This window comes from Pelodiscus sinensis, chromosome 4, assembly GCF_052426305.1.
Source record: "Pelodiscus sinensis isolate ZL-2025 chromosome 4, ASM5242630v1, whole genome shotgun sequence".
Taxonomy (NCBI): domain Eukaryota; kingdom Metazoa; phylum Chordata; order Testudines; family Trionychidae; genus Pelodiscus; species Pelodiscus sinensis.
Window position 1 is genome coordinate 3,155,434 of NC_143055.1, and position 22,526 is coordinate 3,177,959.

Genomic DNA, 22,526 nt, shown 5'->3' on the forward strand with positions numbered 1-22,526 from the left:
AGTTAAAAAGAGACTAGTAAACAAAATGGCCTCGATACACCTCCTGAAAAGACTGATGCTTTTTCTCAACTGGGACCAGAAAAAGGGTGGTGAGTATGTAGGTACATTTTATCCTAAGAGTAAGAAAAATGGAGGGGGATACTAAAAATAGCTTATGAAAATAGGTTTGTGTTTTAGTTCAGGATGCACTCTTTAAGTGTACTTTGCATGCAATTCTGTGCAATCAGCTATGGCTATTTTTTCTCTGAATCAGTACAATCTTAAGAGGAATCTTGCTTTAAAAATAAAACATTCTTAATGTTTTGGCCAAACAAGTGTTAGTAAATACAACGTTATTTTAATAGTGAAGTGTAAGTAATACTGTATACTTGGGGCAGAGCAGCTGGGGTGCTGCCGGGTTGGTCCAGTAGTGCCCAGAGCGGCGCTGCAGGACCAATCGGCAGCGCCCCAGCTGCTCTGCCCCAGGGTCCAAAACAAAAGCCTGGTCTGCTAGGGGGGCACACTAGCTGCGCCCCCCCCCCCCCCCCAGCAGACCAGGGACAGAGGGAGCAGAGCCGCAGCGGGGTCCCGCGCTTCTGAGGCTTTGCCAGAGCAAAGCCTCAGAAGCGCGGGGAACCGCCGCTGCTGCGGCTTCAGTCCCCGGTGCCTGTGGTCTGCTGGGGACCGTCCCCAGCAGACCACAGGCACCGGGACTGAAGCCGCAGCAGCGGCGGGTTCCCGCGCTTCTGAGGCTTTGCTCTGGCAAAGCCTCAGAAGTGCGGGAACCCGCCCGGTGCCCCTGGTCTGCTGGAGACGGTCTCCAGCGGACCAGGGGCACCGGAGCAGCTTACGAATGGGGCTTTCTCGCCCCGGAGCTCGCAGGTAGCAATCCGCCACCTCGACCTCCGGGGCGAGAGAGCCCCGTTCGTAAGTGCGGATCCGACATAAGTCGGATCCGCGTAAGTCGGGGACTGCCTGTACTAGCAAAATGATCCTTGTTGCTAATAAATTTCAGCAAAAGGTAGGTCAATTTGCTAGTATAAATTGGGTAGTAATGTCTGTTACCTCAGTCTTGCAAACTTTAACAAGTCTCATTTGGCCTACTTGGGTATGATCTTAACTTTAAGCTCATAAGGGTTTGCAGATATGGGGCCTTCCATAGGTCCTTTTGTCTATAGTGTCACAGCTATTAATTTCCAGCCAAAGGTTCCCAAATATAAATTAAAAAAAATGTCTGTGTTAATGCATGATAAAAATGCTTCCTTTCTATGTAAAATAGCTGACAGAAAATAGTTTATTTTAAGATTTTTGGTTCACCATATACTTTAATGCGTTAGTAAGAATTAATGCTTTAAAATTCTGTTTTTGGGTTTGAGGCATAAGATGTATGACAGCCTTTGCTGTCTATTATTTTAAAATTACATGTCTGTGTTTGCTAAAATAATATAGTTTCTCAGTTTATCAGATTTTTTTAAATGTAAGTAACAACCTATTCTCTCAAATTTTTTAGATGATAGCTGATAGTCTTACACATAACCGGCTGTTAAAGGTTTTTTGAGTTAACTAATGACACTGACACTTTTGAAGCAAATGAATTGCTGATTAGTTTAATTCAGTGCATTGTTTCTATGTAACTCCTGCTAAAGACTTTATTTGTATGTCTATATTTTGGTTAACAAATGTAATGTTATCTTTAGTGTTTTTTATTTTTAGTATAAGATGTAATTTCAGATGAGAGTGTGGAGCTAAACATCAATCTTTTGATAGCCTAAAATTTTGTCAGTGATGGAAAAACTTGCTTTATGTTAATTTGGATAAATTTTGGCATAGCATATTAATCAAACTTTTGTGGATTTTTTTCCCCCTCCTCCAACAGGATTGGATTCAGCATCAGAATAATCCTGCTCACCTTGAGAGCTGTCGTCAGTTACGTCAACAGTAAGGGATTTGTTACTTGTGTATACATTTATACAGTAGTCATATAGTACAGAATATCAGTCTTTTTTTTTTTTTTTTTTTTTTAAGCTTTATATGTATGGGTCATCCTTTATTTATTCTCTGTGATTAGAGCTTAACACTTTACATAAAGTTGGTGCTGTCCCAGGTCTTGATCTGCATAACCTATTAAAGTGAAAATAAGTTGGGAACATAGATGTGAAATTGAATATTAGAGTAGTTCAGCTTGCAGGTTTAACTTTTTGCATTAACTATTTTATTTTTAAACCAGGTACCCTGATTGGAATCCTGAGGCCCATTCTTCAAAGAGGTAACCGCCTTTGAAAAATAAGGCAATTTGCTGTTACTCCAACAGTAAGAAATGAATACAGTAGTGATATACATTCCTTTAACCCAGTTTACTGCTTGTAAGTAATAGCTTTGCTGCCCTTATGTTTTTACTATATAATTCTACTAAATGGGGGCTTCTTATGCTTTACCATAGGTTCTCTATACAGCAGCAGTACCAGAGTTGGTGCTGCTCTTTGAGAGAAACGTGCAAGGTTTTGGGAATAGTCTCAAGAAGATCATGGAGAACAGTCCTGTCTTACTCAAGATTAGATGCCTTTTGGGCAGATATACTTAAGTCAAGCAAAAGTTATAGGGTTCAGCAGATAGTATGTCACCATTACCTGTAGTCTGTGTTATACAGAAAAGCAGACTAGATCTAATAGTCTCTTCTGTCCTTAAAATCTGTGCATACATGAATTTTGAAGCCACTTGATTTAAAAACACAAGCTTCCATCTCTACTTTTTTCTTTTTGGATTAATTCTGTTTTGACAGAATTGATATTTTAAGAGTTATGTATATTTTTAGCTTGCTTTTTGTATAATCAAGAAAGAGTTAGATAATTGTTAACTGAAGTTGGCTTATGTCTTTTAAGCAAAAATCACCTAGAAAAGTTAGATGCCTGCAAGTCACCAGGGCCGATGAAATGCATCCTAGAATACTCAAGGAGCTGATAGAGGAGGTATCTGAGCCTCTAGCTGTCATCTTTGGAAAATCATGGGAGACAGGAGAGATTCCAGAGGACTGGAAAAGGGCAAATATAGTGCCCATTTATAAAAAGGGAAATAAGAACAACCCAGGAAACTACAGACCAGTTAGTTTAACTTCTGTGCCAGGGAAGATAATGGAGCAGGTAATTAAGGAAATCATCTGTAAACACTTGGAAGGTGGCAAGGTGATAGGGAACAGCCAGCATGGATTTGTAAAGAACAAATCCATGTCTTGTGGATAAAGGAGAAGCGGTGGATGTGGTATACCTAGACTTTAGTAAGGCATTTGATACGGTCTTGTATGATATTCTTATCAATAAACTAGGCAAATACACCTTAGATGGGGCTACTATAAGGTGTGTGCATAATTGGCTGGGTAACCGTACTCAGAGAGTAGTTATTAATGGTTCACAATCCTGCTGGAAAGGCATAACAAGTGGGGTTCCGCAGGGGTCTGTTTAGGGACCAGCTCTGTTCAATATCTTCATCAACGATTTAGATATTGGCATAGAAAGTACACTTATTAAGTTTGTAGATTATACCAAGCTGGGAGGGATTGCGACTGATCTGGAGGATAGGGTCATAATTCAAAATGATCTGGACAAATTAAAAAAATGGTTGTAGGTAAATAGGATGAAGTTTAATAAAGACAAATGCAAAGTGCTCCACTTAGGAAGGAACAATCAGTTTAACACATACAGAATGGGAAGCGACTGCCTAGGAAGGAGTACGGCAGAAAGGGATCTAGGGGTTATAGTGGACCACAGGTTGAATATAAGTCAGCAGTGTGATGCTGTTGCAAAAAAAGCAAACATGATTCTGGGATGCATTAACAGGTGTGTTCTTATGAGCAAATTAGGGGAATGTGATCTAGATGAAATTATATCAGGACTGGGCAAAATGTGGCTGCAGGCCAGATCCTGCCCATCAAGTTGCTGGATCTAGCCAGTGGACACAGCAGGAACCTGTTAGTCTTCCTGCCGGACCCATCCCCACCTGCTGCTCAGAAAAGCTGGCAGTGGGGCCCTGTTTTTTTGTGAATGGCTACATCCCTGGGGGGGAAGAGGAGAGAGGCTTTGCATGCTGCCCTTGCCCCCAGCATGATCTTGTAGCTCCCATTGTCTGATTTTTGGCCAACGGAACCTGCCTGTTTGAAGAACAGACAGTTCACTAAGAACTCCGTCCCCTCCAGCTCACAGGTGTTCAGACATTTGTGGTCCTGCAGCTAGCTGCTCTTGAGTGGCCTGCCCAGAGAATGGAAGGCAAAGTACCTGTTGGGCTGCTGGCTAGGAGTCACCCAGGGAGGCTCTCTCAGCCTCTGGTGTACCCTCTGCTCCTTCACTCCTGTCTCCCTATCCCATGTAATCCAAATCCTCTGTCCCTCCTCCTGCACCCATGCCCCCTCCCAGATCCTGCACCCCAATTGCCTGCCCTAGGTCACAACCCAAACCCCTGTGCCCCAGTCCCTGCTCCAGGTTTAGAACCCCCTCCTTCACACTAACTTCCTCCCAGATACCACACCCCCCCTCTCCTTCACCCCAGTACCTTACCGTAAGCTCCCGTCTCCATCTCAGACCCTGCACCTTCTATATTAATATCATGGAAGAGTGCAGTCCTTGACCACTTGGGAGGTTCTTGGAATGGCCCCCAATCAAAAATATGGCCCACCTTGTATTATATGATGGGATCGCTATCTGATTGAAAGACCAAAATCAGTAAGTAATTATCAATAAGTGCTGTCAATCTGGAAGGATGTACCTTCCGGGATACCACAGAAGTCAGTCCTGGGTCTCGTACTGGTCTATATTTTCATTAATGATTTGGATAACGGGGTGGAGAGAGTGCTTATAAAACTTGTGGATGACACCAAGCTGGAAGGTTGCAAGCTCTTCAGAGAACAGGATTAGAATTCAGAATGACTGGCAAATGGGAGCATTTATTTGAATTATGGAAGAGGAAAACCAAAAAACAAGTGAAAGGGACTTGACTTAGGATGGAAAAACGAAATGCACAACTATAAAATGGGAATAACTAGCCGTGTAGTAGTACTTTTGAAAAGGAGCTAGGAGTTATAGTTGATCACAAATTTAATGCGATGCATTTTCAAAAAAGGCTAATATTCTGGGGTATAATATTCATGTACTCTATTAACAGGAGTATTGTATGTAATACATGGGAGGTATTTGTCCAGTTCTGCTTAGCACTGGTGAGGCCTCAGTTGGAGCAGTGTGTCCAGTTCTAGGGACCACACTCTATGAAAGTTGTGGTTAAGTTGCAGAGATGTTAGAGGAGATCAGCAAGTGATAAAAGGTATTGGAAAACTTGACCTGTGAGGGAAGGTTAAAAAACTGGGAATATTTGGTTTGGAGGAAAAAAAAGGCCGAGGGGGAACATGAAAACAGTCTTCAAATATGTTGAACTGTTATAAAAAAGACTGTGATCATTTGCTCTTCATATTCATGGAAGGTGGGACTGTATGTAGTAACAGGATTAATCTGCAGTAAGTTAAGAGCTGTGTTAAATATTCAGAAACCCTTGCTAATTATAAGGGTAGTTTAAGCTCTAGAGTGTGCTTTCAAGGAAGATTGTAGAGTCCCTATGATTGGAGGGTTTTTAAGAACAGGTTGGCTATAACAGGTTGCCGCGGGCAAGTGTATTTGTTGAGCCCTGAAGATTACATATGGCTAAGTTTTGAAAGATTGAGTGAAGAAATAATTTTGTGGGAACTTCAAGTGGAAGTTGTTGCTAATGATTTTTGAGTGCTGACGTGCTCTGTGTGGTCTACCATATACAGTAAAACTTCAGTTGTCTGGCATCCAGTGGTCCAGCACTCCTGCTAGTCTGGTACTACCTGGAACCTGGAAGTGCTCCAGGCAGTGGTACAATTGGAGCTGCTCTGCCCGGGCTTCCAGGAGTCAGCCGCTGGTCAGTTTCAGCAGCGGCTGACTTGGGGACATCTGCTGCAGAGCGGCTGGGGTGCTGCCGCTGCAGCGCCGCCCCTCCTCATACCCCCACTCCAGGCCTCTCATAGCCCACCCTTCCGATAGTCCAGCATATTTGATAATCTGGTACCCCCTGGGTCCTAAAGGTGCTGGATTATCGGAAGTTTACTGTATTTAAGAGTTTGTCCTAGTGGAGGGTCTGTCTGTTTGCTCAAGAACTTGTAAATTATAAGAACTAGGACCACCAAATTTGGTGTGCAGCTTCTTCTTATCATAACTTAAAGCAAGGTAAGGGTTTGGTTGTGCCAGGAAAACAGGATGTGCCTGGAATGGGATTGCTTCTCATAAAAGGGAGAGAATCACCAGGCAGGTGAAAGAGGCTGGCTGGGGGCATGCACCCTCTTTCCCCCCCTCCCCATCTGGAACTGCGCCAGCCTGAAGCTTTCCATACCCCAGGTGCACTTTAGGAAGGGCGCAGCTCCCCCCCCCCCATATAGGGGATACATAAAACAATGCAGAAAAGACAGAATCACCATGCAGGTGAAAAGGGCTGTTTACCCACATTTAGGAAGCCTCTGGTTGCAGCTCTCTAATATTTACTTAAATCCTGGCATGTTGCATTTGTGCTTTCCCAGGTGTCCAACTGTGGGCATATTGTCCCAGTTTGCCCAGCACAAAACTCAATTTCAGCTTAGTCAAAACATAATTATTTTTTTTCTGATCAACCCTCTTCTCCTCCTCTGTTGACAGCACCACCATCCTCCTTGTCTCTTCTGCTCAACACTTTGGAATTAGTTTTTAGTATCTTCCTCTTCTCCGTTCATATGTTGCCACCTCTGTCTTACTCACCTCTTTTCAGTTCAATTTCTGCTTCAATGTTAAGGAGCTTGTGTTACTGGAGTTGGAAGCACACTTAGTCCTATTCCAGTTCTAGTTTTATTTTCACAAGTCTGTTTCAACAGACAGTTTAAATTGATCCTTTTCAGATTAGATAAGGAATTACTTAGGATATCCTTGTAATCTACTTTTTGTTTCACAGAAATGAAGGCGACAGAAAAGAAAATCAGACCCCAAAGAGACGTTCTAATTCTGCTAGTCCTGGTCCTAGGCATTCAAGAGGATCAGGCTCTGGCCATGTTCTTCGCCGGTCTCGATCCCGATCCAGGAGCCCTGGCCGTTTCAGGCTAGCTAGACCAAGAAGTCGAAGTCCAAGGCAGATGCGTCGTCTTAGCCCTAGGCACAGGTCTAGGTCACCACAACGATCCAGAAATCCTTTGAGGTCTAGTCCACGACCCCAGCGATCTGCTAGCAATGAATGGGCATCAAGGAGGACAGCTAGATCTCCAGGTCAGTAGATGGGTATTACTGAAATTAAAGGGCAAACATCAAATGGAAAACATCTGAAGTTTCAGGAACTTTACCTGTCTTGGAACCCACCTGCCAATTTTTTTTTATCGTTTTCAGTCTTGTGTTTCTAACACCCCTACCCCTGTTGCTTTGTGAGAGCGCACGCACGCATACGAAACTGACTGTACAATGGAAATAGTGAAACTCACAGTTCACTAACATAAGAATGGCCATACTTGGGTCAGACCAAACATCCTTCTAGCCCTGTGTCCTGTCTTCCAACAGTGTCCAGAGCCAGGTGTCACTGAGGGAATGACCAGAACAGGTGATCAAGCAATCCAGTCCTCTGTTGTCCATTCCCAGCTTCTGGTAAACAGAGATAGGGACACCATCCCTGCCCCTCCTGGCCAGTAGCCATTGAACCTTTTCTCCTTATGTAGTTCTTTTTTGAACACTTAAGTCAAGTTGGCCAAGACACTAACTGCTATCAATTGCCTGGAATAATTCTGGAGAAAAGAGTTTTTCTTTGGTCTTTCATATATAGTAATTTTAGTGTTATTTAATAAGAAGAAGGGCTTGACAAACCGTGGCGAGAGCTACTCACCAGCCCAGCACCGTGCATGCACCAGACCGGCACTGTGCATGTGCGCAGCGCTGGTGAATGGGGCACACGGAGCGACCGGCTGAAATCTACTCGCCACGGGCGCATAGAGTCAGCGGTTTGTCGAGCCCTGATAATAAGCGTAGTCAGTTTTCAGACCATTATGTTTTGTATGCTGATGTTGTTCTTGGGCCCTGTGAACTGAACTATGTTTTAACAATTCCCATACTTCAGATTTCTTGTTCTCCTGCAAAAGTTTTCTTTTAAACCTCAGGAACACCGAAAACAGTGTGGAATGTCATTCTGGTACCATTTTAACTCTTGATGACATTATCAAAGCTTCTAGATTTCATGAAAGACATCAGTACTTCCTCCCTACTTATGTCATCTGCAAGATCTGAGCCTGCCACCTTCCAGCCATATTAGCAGTGAGAAGAGGGGATTATACAGCCTGCTGAGTGAACATATTCATTGCATACTACTCACTCTTAGATCAATGAGGCAGAGAGCATTTTAACACCCCTTCGTCTTCCAACATAATAATCGCAAAGCTGCTCTGGCCACTGCAGTCTATAAGAGAGGAGAGAGACACAGAAGCACACACTGGAAAGGACAACAAATAGAGGAGAGGGCTGGAGGTAGTGCAGGGGGAGGAGGAACAGAGAAAACGATGTTGAAGTCGCTGCTAATTCTTTCACACTTGAAAGCGTTGTTTTTAAAAGCTAGTTTGGGGAGTGATGAGCAGGATAGGGTTTAAAAAATCCTATCCTGGAAGGTTTTAGAAATAGAAAGTACCCATGGACCCTTGTGATTTTCTTTTCCTTTTATCTGCCACTCACTTGGTTTCACCCAGCATGAATGTGTGTGTACCTCTTAAAGAAAAGTTCCTGTTCTTTTGGGCAGTTGTGTGTGCAACTTAGTTATGAAAATGGAGTTGTGTTTAAGGGAATATTCTGTGTGGTTGGTTAAGGCCCAGAATCTAAGCCTGGTTTACACACGTTTTTACCCCAAAAAATTGTGTGTGAATTTTTTTTAAGTTGCAATTAAAACAATGTTTAGGGATTGAAAATTTATCCGGCAGTGCTTGCAATCCAGATGTTGCGGCCTAGTAGTACTGCGCACCTTTGGGATTGGAAACTGTGGTCTGCTTCCCTTACTCAGTCTATAAAAACGTTGCTGAAAGAAAATAGGCAGTATTAATGGTAAAATAACCTTTTATTTTTGCTACAGTTTTAATTATATACAGTGACGAAGAAAGAAAACAAACTTGATTAAAAATATTAGGTTCCTGTTTGTCTTTCTACGAAATTATCAGATTTGTTTAGATAAAGCAGTTTTTTACAGCTGCAATTCTGCTTGGGAAACTGACTGACAATCAATGTACTGTATTGTAAGAACGTTGTTTTTCTTTTCCTCAGATAAAAAGGCAGCCTTGGAGGCTGTAGTAAAAAGTTTGGGAGCCAGTTTCGTTGCAGAATTCAATAAACAGAAATCGCTTCAAGCAGCTGGACAAGGGTCTTCAGGGATAGGAAAAGCATCACCTGCACGAGGGATGTCAGGCGTAGGAAAGGTACCTGGAACTATGAAAAAGCCACTAAATGCTACAGGTCATCACAAGACTTTGAAGAAAGATTTATCGTCTGTGCCTGGCTCATCTGCTTCTAAAATGAAATCTGAAACTGCTGATGCACAGGAAAAGAGGGAGATAAATTTTGATGGGAAAGCTGCAAAGGAAACCAAAGTTCCTCGTCCTGCTCCTTATAATAGGGTCAGTGTTTTCTGTATTTTCTGTTGTGGTTTTAAGAATGTGGTTAATAGAGGTTGAAAGTCCCAGCTCTGTGACCCTTCGGTGCCACAGATGTTGCTGGACCAAAGAGCCCTGGAGGTGGAGAGCGGGAGCCAGCTAAGAGCACTCAGGGCTGGGGAGCTGTGGCTGGGCCAGGTGGCGGCTGGGGAGCCGCGGCCCAGCTGGAGAACCCCCATCATTAGTAGGACCAGGCTACGAACAGGGAGTTCCCTCCCTGGCCAGGGAACCCCTGATGTTAGCCAGACCAGGAAGCAAATGGGGAGACCCTTCCCCACCTGGAGAACCCCTTGCCGCAGCAGGGTAAGGTGGTGGCCAGGAAGCCTCGGGGAAGCCCCAGCGGGAGCAGGACTGGCTCCAGCAGTGGGGCTGGTGGTGGCTGGGCATCTCCAGCCAGGGAACCCTGGGAAACATCCAGCGAGCTATGAGCCAGGCAGCTGGGTGGCCCCAGACAGGGCTGGGGAACTCCCTGGCATTATTGAGGCCAAGGAATCCCAGATGAGGAACCCTGGAATTCCCAGTGGTAGTGGGGCTGGTGTGGCTGGGTGTTCCCAGCCAGAGAACCCCCAGTGGCAGCGGGGCCTGGCGGCAGCAGGTGAGTCTTGGATGGGGAGCCCTGGGGAATCCCCAGTGGCAGCAGGGGTGGTGGTGTCTGTGTGGCTTGGCAGGGAAACCTGGGGAACACCCGGCAGCAGCGAGCAGGAACCCCAGCCTTGGCAGCTTGGGAGTGGGACAGCCAGCAGGGGAGCATTGACCACACCTGGCCCCAGCAGTGCCAGACCAGGGAGGTCCAACCTGTATGTCTCATCTTCAAGGGGATCATGTGGAAAAAGGTGTAATTGTTCCCTTGAAACAGCTGGTTTGTTGGCTTTGTATAGTAGAGATTATAGTCTAAATGTAGCAATTTACTGTTTGCTAGTGAGCTTGATAAACACTACTGCAACACAGTGTTCCCTGTAAGCTGAGCGCTTGGACAGCCACCTCCCAGGAGAGAGTCAAATGCTGCCCGATGAATTTCAGAGCAGCCACAGCTGGCAGCATGTGTTTCTTCTGGTGGTGCAAATCCTCACAAGCCTCAGTGCACAGAGCAACAAAATTGGTTCTGCCTGTGAATGGACACATTAGAGGGAACATCACTGCAACACAATATATTGAAAGCCGAAAATTATTTTGGAGATGCATATAGGTCATTCTGACCTCTGACTCTGACAGCTTTCCAGGCATGAGTTTACTTTTCGGGCCTTAGAAATAGGAACAATGCACTGTTGACCAATTAATAGAGCATACAAACGGCGATACTGGGTCAGACCAAAGGTCCGTCTAGCCCAGTGTCCTGTCTTCCAACAGTGGCCAATACCAGATGCCCCAGAGGGAGTGAACAGAACACAGAATCATCATGTGATGCCCCCCTTTCACCCATTTCCAGCCTCTGACAAACAGAGGCTAGGGACACCATTCCTACCTATCCTGACTAATTAGCCATTGATGGACCTAACTTCCATGAATTTATCTAAATTCTTTTTTGAACCATGTTAAAGTCCTGATTTTTGCAACATCCTCTGGCAAGGAGTTCCACAGGTTGACTGTGCGCTGCATGAAGAAAAACTTGCTTTTGTTTGTTTTAAACATGCTGCCTATTAATTTAATTTGGTGACCCCTAGTTCTTATGTTATGGGAACAAGTAAATAATTTTTCCTTATTCATTTTTTCCACACCAGTCATGATTTTATAGACCTCTATCATATTTGTCGTCCCTCCCCTCCCCCCCGTCTCCTCTTTTCTAAGATGAAAAGTCCCAGTCTTTTTAATCTTGCTTCATGTGGGACCCGTTTCAAACCCCTAATAATTTTTGTTGCCCTTTTCTGAACCTTTTCCAATGCCCGGAGAGCTTTTTTGAAACGAGATGATCACATCAGTATGCAGTATTCAAGATGTGGGCATATCATGGTTTTATACAAAGGCAATAAGATACTGTCTTATTCTCTATGCCTTTTTAACGATTCCTAACATTCTGTTTGCTTTTTGACTGCTGCTGCACATCGAATGTATTTTCAGAGAAGTATCCACAATGACTCCAAGATCTCTCTCTAGGCATTTTTTGTAGTGCTTGTTTCAATACTGTTTAATCCATAGTCCTTATTCATTCATTTATGTTTGCGTTAACAATGTATATTACAGTAGTATCTAAAGCAGGGGTGGGCACTAATTTTTAATGGGGGGCCATGCCAAGAGGACAAGGGCTGAACTTCTGTGGAGGGAGTATAAGGTTTGGGACGGAGCTTTGGTGCAGAAGGGAGTTTGGAGTAGGGAGTCTGGGGTGCAGGAAGGGGCGTGGGGTCTGAGGGAGAGTTTGGGTAAAGGACGGGGTTGTGATTTGGGGCTGGAGCTTGGGGTGCAGGATCCAGGAGAGGGTAAGGATGCAAGAGAGAATTCTGGACTTGGGGAGGGATATAGGAGGGGTACAGGGTCTGGGAGGGATTTGTGACCTGGGAGAAGGGGGAAAGGGGTACAGAGGTTTTGTGTAGTGACCTGGGCAGGTAGTTGTGGGGGAAGAGTGCGTTTTGGTGCCAGAGGCAGGCTCTGGCTGGGAGGCAGTTACCTAGGTTCAGGAACCTGAGGCAGGCTGTCTGTCTCTTTGATAAAGTTTGTTGGCTGGCTTCTCCATGTGATTCTGTTCCGGGCATAGGGAGAAAGGGAGGCTTCATATGCTGCCCCTGCCCCCAGCAAAATTTCTCAGCTCCTATTGGCTAGAAAATGGCAATGGGAGCTGAGAGATTTTGCTGTGGTGCAGGGGCAGTGTGCATAGCCTCCCTCCTCCCTCCCCAGCCGTCCAGAGTGGACAGCAGCCAGCTGTTTAAAGCGTGAGCTGCTGTCTGCCTAAGGGTTCTGGCTGGCTGGCTGCGGGCCAGATCTGGTGACTTGGCAGGCTGGATCCAGCCTGCTGGCAGCCTCTTTCCCACCCCTGATCTAAAGGCCCCAGCTGAAATTGGGCCCCCATTGTGTTAAGCACCGGTAAGAAACAGACCGTGTCCAGAGCAACTTAGTCTAAATAGACACAGCAGGTAAAGGAAAGATTAGATTTGCCTGCCCAGATCTTCTGGGTGCCAGTTGAATAATTTAACCATATAACCTCTGGTCTCATAAATGTATTAATACAGAGACAGCAGCTGGGGTGGGGGCGGGGAGAATGGGTGAAACCCAGGCCCATCGGTTAACCGTGTACACGTTTACACATCCCTAGTGTGTGATCTGCAGATTTTTTAAATATTTTTATTTACCACTGTTTAACTGTGATGGATACAACTGGTCATGCTGCTAGAAGCAAGTACTTTCCTGTCACCAAAGTGTACAACAAAGAGAACATGTTATCTTTCTAAACAGGATAAAAATAAATTAAAAAGATGATATCCACATGACACTAATGACGTTTGTAGTATTTTGAACCTGTGAAGCTCCTGATAAGACCGAACAACATAAAAGGATTTTAAAACTTTAACACTTTTTGAAAATCTGAGTCCTCTTATTCAAAATAGGTCATAAAATTAATGTTGCATTATACTGTGTTCCCACACCATGTTTTACAGGTAAGTTAAAACAGGGTTAGACGTATTTACAAAAGAAGAGAGGATGGATTTACAGTCAACTTTTGGCAGTTTTGTTTAATACTAGAGTAAACTTACCAGTCTATCTGCTTTCAAACTTGGAATGATTTTCATTCAAAGCATTTTTTTTAATATGCGGCTTAGAAAATTGTTTGGTTTTTTTTACAGTTATTGAGAGAGAAACTTTTGAGTTGTGGCACAGTTCTTCATATAACAGATTTGCCTGATGATGGCTTTTCAGATCAAGATATTAAAAAAATTGTTCAGCCATTTGGTAAAGTGAGTGACTTCCTGGTGCTTCGCTCTAGAAATGAGGTAAGCATGTTCTGAGGTGCCTATCAAGATGTGAAATCTGTATGCCATACTTACAGTGCCTTAAATGTACAATGCTCTTAACGTAGTAATAAAATATGCTGATCAATGGAATCCTGTCAGTTCTCTGTTCCAAAGCTCTTTGACTATGAGGACAGTTAACCAGTTTTAGACATTAAAGATGCCATAGGCAGTCTTGCAAGAACCAGGCATGTTAGTTCTGTCAATGTGAAAATAAGTCTTGCTTGTTTTCTGAGCTGAGAATTGTTGAATTGTCTAGATATTTGATACATCTTAAAAGTTTCTTCCTATAAAACTCTAATCCAGATATTTTTCAACAAATTTCAGACTTGTGTATGTATTTTCCTTAAGGATCACATGGTGTGAACAAAAACCAGAACTATGTAGCATTTTAAAGACTTACAAGATGGTTTATTAGGTGATGAGCTTTCGTGGGCCAGACCCACTTCCTCAGATCAAATAGTGGAACAGATTTCCTAAAACAAAATATAATTTGTTTCAGCTTTCAACTATATAGCAAATATTTCAAAAGAAACTTGCAATTTATTGTAGGCCTTCCTAGAAATGAACTATAAAGAGGCAGTGGTAGCAGCTGTGAAGTATGGTGAAACAGCGCCGGTGCTGGTAAATGGGAAGCGTGTGAAAATAAGTATAGCAGAAAAGCCAAAAATACTTCCTGGCCAGGTAAGTAGGATGTTGGAGATTAGGGTAATGTTTTGTTGTTGCATTCTTACAATAGCTTTAGAAAATTATTAATACCACAGATTGCTTTGAGCAATTAGATTTGTACGGATCTCCCTCTGTGGAAGAATAGTAGTTTTAAAAAAATGTAACTCTATCTGATTCCAGTTCTTGTGGTTTTTTTGTCTGTCTTATGGAAAAAGATGGATGTTTATGGATAAATGGGATTAATGTAATATTTTTTTCCAAGCCATAAAAAATGTAGTCTGTGGTAAATAGCAAGATGTAGAAAACACAGTAAAGGTTTATTTCATATTCTTTACATAAATTACAGGTCAAAGTAAGTGTAAAGAAGATGACACAGAGTATAAAAAAAGCAGCATTGAGTACAAAGTAAGTGAGATGCGTGCATAGCAACTACCACCTTTTGCTTGTAGTTCTTCAAAATAGTAAAATGCAAAGCGGAAATGCATTTTCTTTCTGTTTTCACATTTGTGAAATTGTTTTTTAAAAACTTACTGTCCTCTCTGATCCTGTTTCTTTCTCGTATTAGAAAAGAGGGAAATAGCGCTACTATTAAGAAGATTAAATCTGCTACTGCAGCTGCTTCTGCAGGTGAGTTCCAGTCACTTTCTGATATTTCCCTTTTCTCGTCCTTGGCTAATAGTTTTTTTTTTTTTTTTTAACTTATTGTGGTTGTGACCTGAAAGCAGGCCCGAAGCGGAGACAAGGAAACAATCTGTCCCTGAAATTTCCTCTTATAATAATTTTCTTGAGGGGGCATGTGGTTTAATGCATCCCTAACTCCTTACGTTCCAATAAGTTTTAGATAACCAGTTGTATGCTTTTATCTGTGAAAGACGAGTATGGTATTTATGGTCCTATAAAATCAGTGTTTTTTCTTTTAATTTAATAGGCTGTCGATTAGCCCCATAAGCAGTAGCCACCTCCGAGATACATACACGTGCTGATCAGTTATTCCCCTCAGGAGACACTGCTGCAAGGTGCTTTATGCTCCCTTCTAGATCCCTGTGCACACCTAGCTTTGATCTGTCAGTGTGCTACTACTCTTTTGAAATATTGAAGACCATTGCTAAGATAGGGCTTTATAACTTTTTGGTGCAAGGCTTTGTCATGTTTTAAAAGTGAAAATAGTCTTCTGCTTTAGGATTTGTAATGACACATTTTTCTTGTTACTTCAGCAAAATTAACAAAAACTGGACAAACCACAACAAGAGCAGTTAAACTTGCTGGTAGGTTTTAGATTTTTGTTAAAAAAATACGCATTTGAAAGTAACTAAATAGCCATATCGCCAGGTGGTATTCCTTCCGCTTTCTCAAGCTACTCTTAAACAGGATGGGAACAAGTTAGTATTTGATTGGAAAACCAGTCAGGTGTATTAATACATGTTGTTGTTAATTTAGTTGGTGGTGCTTTCCTTGTATCATTATTGAATCCAGTGCCTTAGTGGCTGTTTTTTTCAGTTAAGGTGTAAAATTGAGATTCTGATTAGTAGTGATCATTAAGAACACTTTTTGTAAGCTTCAGAGGGGGTAGCTGTGTTGTTCTGTAACAGGAAAAACTTAAAAAACAACGAATAGTCTAGTAGCATCTTAAAGACTGACAAAACAAGTAGATGGTATCATGAGCTTTCATGGGCACAACCTACTTCTTCAGATGACAGGAGTGTTAGAGATCCAGATCCAAGAATAAATAAGGGAGGGAAAAGGAGGGGGAGGAAGAAAAAAAAAAAAGAGAGTCCGTTGAGTAGATAAGCTTCAGAGAGGTAGCCAAGGTAGTCTGTAACAGGAAAAACTAAAAAAACAACAAATAGTCTAATAGCACCTTAAAGACCAAATAGCTACAAGAAGCTGATAAGAACTGTTAGCACCTTCATTGGTTGGTTGGTTGGTTTAAGTCATTAATATGTGGAAGATAATGTGCGAGCCATCCAATATCCTTGTGCATACCATTTGCATAAGAATTAAACCTGTGAATGAAGTTAAGTTCAAGCCTTCTCTGTGCATTTGACTTGTGGAATTGGTCTGAAACAAAAGGCGACTTGAAGATCCATTAATGAGTGTCCAGGAAGATTAAAATGTTCTCCAACAGGTTTTTGTGAATTGCTCTATTGGGATATCTGATTTGTGTCCATTACTTCTTTCCCACAGAGACTGTCCAGTTTGGCCAGTATACCGTATTTTCCGGCGTATAGGGCGACTGGGTGTATAAGACGACCCCCTATCTTTTTAATTAAAAGATAGGGTTTCATCTTATACCCCAGCGCCCCTCCGCCTCCTTTGCTCCCGGTGTCCCTGGTCTGCTGGAGATGGTCCCCAGCAGACCAGAGGCACCGGGAGCAAAGCCGCCAGGAGCGCCTGGGCTGCCCCCCTCCTCCCCGCCGGAGCCCCTCCGCGGCTTTGAAAGCCTCGGGGGAAGCCGGCGGCGGGGCATCCCAGGCGCGCATGGGCTGCGCCCCCGCCGGAGCCCCTCCGCGGCTTTGAAAGCCTCGGGGGAAGCCGGCGGGGGGGCAGCCCATGCGCGCCTGGGATGACCCCCCGCCGGCTTCCCCCGAGGCTTTCAAAGCCGCGGAGGGGCTCCGGCGGGGGGGCAGCCCATGCGCGCCTGGGATGCCCCCCCGCTGGCTTCCCCCGAGGCTTTCAAAGCCGCGGAGGGGCTCCGGCGGGGGGGCAGCCCATGCGCGCCTGGGATGCCCCGCCGCCGGCTTCCCCCGAGGCTTTCAAAGCCGCGGAGGGGCTCCGGCGGCGGGGCATCCGGCGTACAAGACGACCCCCGATTTTTGGGGGATGTTTTTTAACATCAGATGTCGTCTTGTACGCCGGAATATACGGTACGTTGCAGTGAGGCATTGCTGGCATTTGATGGCATAGATCACATTAGTAGATGTTCAGTTAAGTGAGCCTCTGACTTGGTGGCTGATGTGGTTGGATCCAGTAACGAAATTGGTGGTATAGATGTGTGGGCGGAGTTGGCACCGGGGCTGATTACAGGGGTGGGTTCCAGGATGATTATGATGGAGGTGTGTTGGGTGGTTACTGGAAAGAATCTGTTTGAAGTTAGGGGGTTGTCTGTAAGTGAGAATTGCCCCCTCCCCCCCCCGCACAAGGCCTCTGAGAGTGAGGGGTCATGTTCCAGGATAGGTTGTAGTTTGTTGATAATGCGTTGGAGGGGTTTAAGTTGTGGGCTGTAGGTGATGATGAGTGGAATTCTATTGTTTTCTCTCTTGGGCTTGTCTTGAAGTAGTTTGTGTCTGGGTACTTTTTTTGGCTCTGTCGATCTGTCTTTTACGTCTCCAGGTGGGTATTTCAGTTTTAAGAATGCTCTGCGTAGCTCCTATAGGTGTTTGTCTCTGTCTGTGGGATTAGAGCAAATCTGGTTGTATCTTAGCGCTTGGCTGTATACAGTAGATTGAGAAATGTGTCTGGGATGGAAGCTAGAGGCATGAAGGTAAGTGTAGCAGTCGGTAGGTTTCCGGTATAGGGTGGTGGAAATTTTTCCATCCTTTAATTGTACTGTAGTGTCAAGGAAGTGGATTTCTTATGTGGACTGATGCAGGCTGAGGTTGATGGTGGGGTGGAAGTTGTTGAAATCCCTGTGAAATTCTTCAAGGGTCTCTTTCCCATGGGTCCATATGATGGAGATTGTCATCAATGTAGTGCAAGTAGAGTAAGGGTGGTAGGGGGTGAGAGCTGAGGAAACATTGTTCAAGGTCAGCCATAAAGACTTTGGCATATTGTGGTGCCATGCAGGTGCCCATGGCTGTGCCGCTGCCTTGAAGATACAAATTGTCTCCGAATTGGAAGTAGTGGGTGAGGACAAAGTCACAGAGCCCTGTAACTAGGTGTGCAGTGTTAGCCTGTAATCCATCTTCATGTGGAATGTTGGTGTAAAGAGCTTCTACATCCATGGTGGTCAGGATGGTATTTTCAGGTATATTACTCATGGTTTGTAGTTTTGGTAGCTAGGAGTGCTAGAAGGGTTGGAACTTAACTTCATTCACAAGTTTAATTATAATGCAAATGGTATGAACCAGATGGCTCGCACATTATCTTCCACATGTTAATGACTTAAGAACCATTAGCACCTTCATAGGTTGGTTATCAGCCTCTGGTAACTATTTAGTCTTTAAGGTGATACTAGACTATTTTTTTTAGTTTTTCTGTTCAGTTAAGGACTAACTCGGCTATCCTTCTGAAGCTTATCTACTCACTGTCTTCTTTTTTCCTCCCCGCCCTCCCACTTCCCTTATTTATTCTTGGATCTGGACTTCTAACACTCTGTCATCTGAAGAAGTGGGTTGTGCCCACGAAAGCTCATGATACTTTTTATAAGAATGAGGTTTAACTTTAATGTCCTCACCTAATTACAATTCCAGTAATTGCATTTTGCTTATCTAACTCCCTCTGCGGTTACTGTTGGGATTCTTGCCTCTGTTGTTGTATTGATGTGCAATGTTAAATAGTTGCCTCTTTTTACTCCAGAGCTGGCTGCATTTCAGTCAAGGATGAAGCAAGTCCTGTGAATTGTATACCACTAATTAGAAGTAATAATATCCACTTATATTCAGGAGTGCTGGAACAGTATTTATAGTGGGGGGTATGGTGCAAAAAGCTGAAACCAAATATCCATTTGGTTATTACTACTTCAGGCCAGTTTGAGAACCCCTACTTATATTGAGTTCTTAAGTTATAAATATTTTACTTAGGTAAACATGAAGTGACCAAAAAAAAGGTGATGCAGACAGATAGTAAAGCTAAGAAAACTTCAACCACGTCAGGTAAGACATATGAGAATTTTCACCTTTTCAATGAAAACATGCAGAAATTGTTGTAATTCTAAAACAAGCTCGTTAGGCAAAGTGTCCCACCCAGATTCTTGCTCCTTGGAGTCCCCATTTTAATAGATTGCATCATGCCTCAGTTGTCTCAGGATGTTGTTGGCAGCAATTGTTTTATGATGGCACCAGTGCTTAAGTGCTTTTTGCAAACAACGCATAACCCTTGCCTACAGGAGTAGGGAGGGAAGGAGTAGGTTTCAAGAAATGGGCCATTCTTATACCCACATATTTGCATTGGGAGACTAGAGTCATTGAGCTGTTGCCATAGCTCTTTTCAACCCCATTTCCCAAGATTAACCTTTGGCATTGTGCTGACTCCCCATCTCCTCCCCCAGTTTTGGAAACACTAGTCTTAGAACTCTCAGGCTATGTCTACACTGGCAGCTTCTTGCTCAAGAACTCTTTTGCAGGAGAGTTCTTGTGCAAAAACGCTTCCAGAAGAGAGCGTCTACACTGGCATGTGCTTTTGCACAAGAGCAACCATGCCAGTGTAGACGCTCTCTTGAGCAAGAAAGCTCTGATGGCCATTTTAACCATAGGGCTTTCTTGTGCAAGAAATTCATGTTGCCTGTCTACACTGGCCTCTGAGCAAGAGCATCATAGTTCTTGCGCAAGAAGCCCTGATTTTATACAGTAGAACGTCAGTTTACTTGCGCAAGAACACATGGCCAGTGTAGACAGGCAGCAAGTTTTTGCGCGAGAACGGCCGCTTTGACACAAGATCGCGCCAGTGTGTAGACAGCCTCATTTTCTCCTCACAAGTATGCTTATTTGAAAAGAACAGACACCTGGAATCCTAGGTTCTGATAATGAACTGAGTCAAGAGTAGCATCCCTCACTGCCAGGATTTGGCATATTTCTGAATAAAGTGCCTATACTTATTGGAAAGCCTACTTATCAGAGTCTTAATCATCAGAAAATAGTAATGATTAGTAACTACTGGATATCTTCTGTACGCTTGGGCATTGTGAAAACAGAGATCAGTTCTTTAAGTGCTGTCCTGTGGCTGCACCAATTCAGGTGCATCTAAATCTCTTATGCCCTTGATCAGAGCTTGCTTGCTTGCTTTGTTTGTTTATTTTTATTTATTTATTTATTTTAACCCTGCCCCTCTATTTAAAATATTTGAGGTGGCTTGCAAATTTTTTTGAAAAACACAGTACAAATATATATATAAACATTTAAAATATGAGGTCCCAGCGGGACATAAAACCTACGAAATAGAGCCCATTGCACCCGTGCCTAGAGCTGTATAAGAACAGCTATACTGGGTCAGACCAAAGGTCCATCCAGCCCAGCATCCTGTCTGCTGACAGTGGCCAATGCCAGGTGCCCCAGAGGGAGTGCACTGAACAAGTAATGATCAAGCGATCTCTCTCCTGCCATCCATCTCCACCCTCTGACAAACAGAAGCCAGGGACACTATTCCTTACCCATCCTGGCTAATAGCCATTAATGGACTTAACCTCCATGAATTTATCTAGTTCTCTTTTAAACCCTGTTATAGTCCTAGCCTTCACAACCTCCTCAGGCAAGGAGTTCCACAGGTTGACTATGCGCTGTGTGAAGAAGAACTTCCTTTTATTTGTTTTAAATCTGCTGCCCATTAGTTTAATTTGATGGCCCCTAGTTCTTATATTATGGGAACAAGTAAATAATTTTTCCTTATTCACTTTCTCCACACCACTCATGATTTTATAGACCTCTATCATATCCCCCCTTAGTCTCCTCTTTTCCAAGCTAAGAAGTCCTAGTCTCTTTAATCTCTCCTCGTATTCTATCTTTGTTTGCAAATTAGACAATTTAAATGTTGAAATAATGAATGCTTCATTCTCCCTTTTCCAACACAGCAAAACTTAATGAAAAGAAGCGTATTGATCCTAAAAAGTCTTTAGAATCCAAAAAGAAGGATACAAAAACTAAGAAAGTAGCAGATCCAAAGCGGACTGTTGAGAATAAGATGACTGCAGAATCTAAGAAGGCTGTAGAGGCTAGGAAGACCACAGAATGTAAGAAAGCTGGACAGGATGAGGTCAAAGAAATTAGTAAGCCAGTAACTGTGCAAGGTAAGTTTGTAATGATACGCTATCTTAAATGTATTAAGTTTTGTGTAATTACTGTTGATCTGACAGCTCCTTTAAAATTGTTCTAGCAGAGAAAATTACACTGACTCCCACAGTGGAGGTGGAGTCAAATCAATCTATGGAATCGACAGCCAGTGAAGGTAAACTTCAGTCTGAATTGTTTTTTGCTTCTATCATAAATCTGACTGTTTTTGCAAACTAAATGGGAATATTTTTTTAATAGAAAATCTTGATGCCAAGAGCATCGTGGAAGTGAAGACAACTGAGAGTACCAAAAAGGAAAATGTTTCAAGTAGGTTCACGGAGAGAAACACATGAGCACTTTTTTGCAGCTGGGGCTAGGGAAAAACTAATGACAAAATATGCACCCTGAAGATATATAATACTTACCTCTTATATATTGGGATGTGGACAGGTAACGAACGGGTTACCTGGTAAGGATCACCTTTACTGGCTGATGCTTTACCCAGTACAGGCGGGCTGAGGGCTGCCCCCATGGAGCTGGAAGCCTCCTATTGCCACTGATGCCAGTAGCAGCCCCCCGGGGCTGGATCCCACTTAGTCAGTTAACAGTTAGTTTAACCAGTTAACTGATTAATCAGGAATTTACATCCCTACTTATACAGTAGCACTTTTCATATGTAGCACTCAGTGGATCATGAGTTACTTATTTACAAGTGGCTAGAGCAAAGGCATGAGCATGGAATCATAGAATATTATAACTGGATGAGACCAAAAGAGATCGAGTCCAGTCCCCTACACTCATGGCAGGGTCAAGTGCCATCTAGATCATCCCTGATAGATGTCTGCCTAACCTGTTCTTAAATATCTCCAGTGATGGAGACTCTACAACAGGCCTGGGCAAAATACGGCCTGTAGTCTGGATCTGGCCCGCGGAGGCAGTGGAGAGCCCCAGGTAGGCTCCCCAGCTTGTCCTGCATGCCCTGCAGAAACGTGGCTGCAGGGCCCTGTTTCTGTGTTAAAACTAGAGGGGAGGGAGGAAGTTTTAGAAGCTGTCCCCCCTCCCCCACACCTGGCTGGTTTCTGGAAGTAACCAGTCAATGGGAGCTGCTTGTTAGAATAACAGGAAGCTAAGAAGAATCACACCCCCTCTCCTGGGTTCAGTTATTCATGAAGCACATGGTCAGGCAAGCAGGCAGGCAGGGAAACATTTGAAGCTCTGCAGGCAGGCTAGTTTAGCAGCTGACAAGTAAGTCTCTTGGCCATAACCTGCTTCTGGCAACCCAGCCCTTTCCTGCCCCCAACTCTCTGTGCCCCCCCAACTCAACATAACCAAATC

The 22,526-nt window shown here is 43.6% G+C and overlaps 1 protein-coding gene across 7 annotated transcripts in view; it reads left to right on the plus strand.

Moving 5' to 3' along the window:
- Positions 1 to 22,526, plus strand: part of ZNF638 (zinc finger protein 638) — an 86,414-nt gene that overhangs the window by 19,985 nt on the left and 43,903 nt on the right. For 3 of the 7 annotated variants that reach the window (XM_075931063.2, XM_075931068.2, XM_075931065.2), the window contains exons 3-15: positions 1,856 to 1,917; positions 2,207 to 2,245; positions 6,955 to 7,262; positions 9,282 to 9,631; positions 13,438 to 13,584; positions 14,155 to 14,286; positions 14,618 to 14,676; positions 14,837 to 14,898; positions 15,486 to 15,536; positions 19,011 to 19,082; positions 20,993 to 21,208; positions 21,295 to 21,366; positions 21,450 to 21,518. In XM_075931063.2, the coding sequence (XP_075787178.2) occupies positions 1,856 to 1,917; positions 2,207 to 2,245; positions 6,955 to 7,262; positions 9,282 to 9,631; positions 13,438 to 13,584; positions 14,155 to 14,286; positions 14,618 to 14,676; positions 14,837 to 14,898; positions 15,486 to 15,536; positions 19,011 to 19,082; positions 20,993 to 21,208; positions 21,295 to 21,366; positions 21,450 to 21,518 (1,639 nt within the window). The remainder of the gene's footprint in view (positions 1 to 1,855; positions 1,918 to 2,206; positions 2,246 to 6,954; positions 7,263 to 9,281; positions 9,632 to 13,437; positions 13,585 to 14,154; positions 14,287 to 14,617; positions 14,677 to 14,836; positions 14,899 to 15,485; positions 15,537 to 19,010; positions 19,083 to 20,992; positions 21,209 to 21,294; positions 21,367 to 21,449; positions 21,519 to 22,526) is intronic. The other 4 variants (XM_075931064.2, XM_075931066.2, XM_075931067.2 and 1 more) reach the window with 4 other exon arrangements.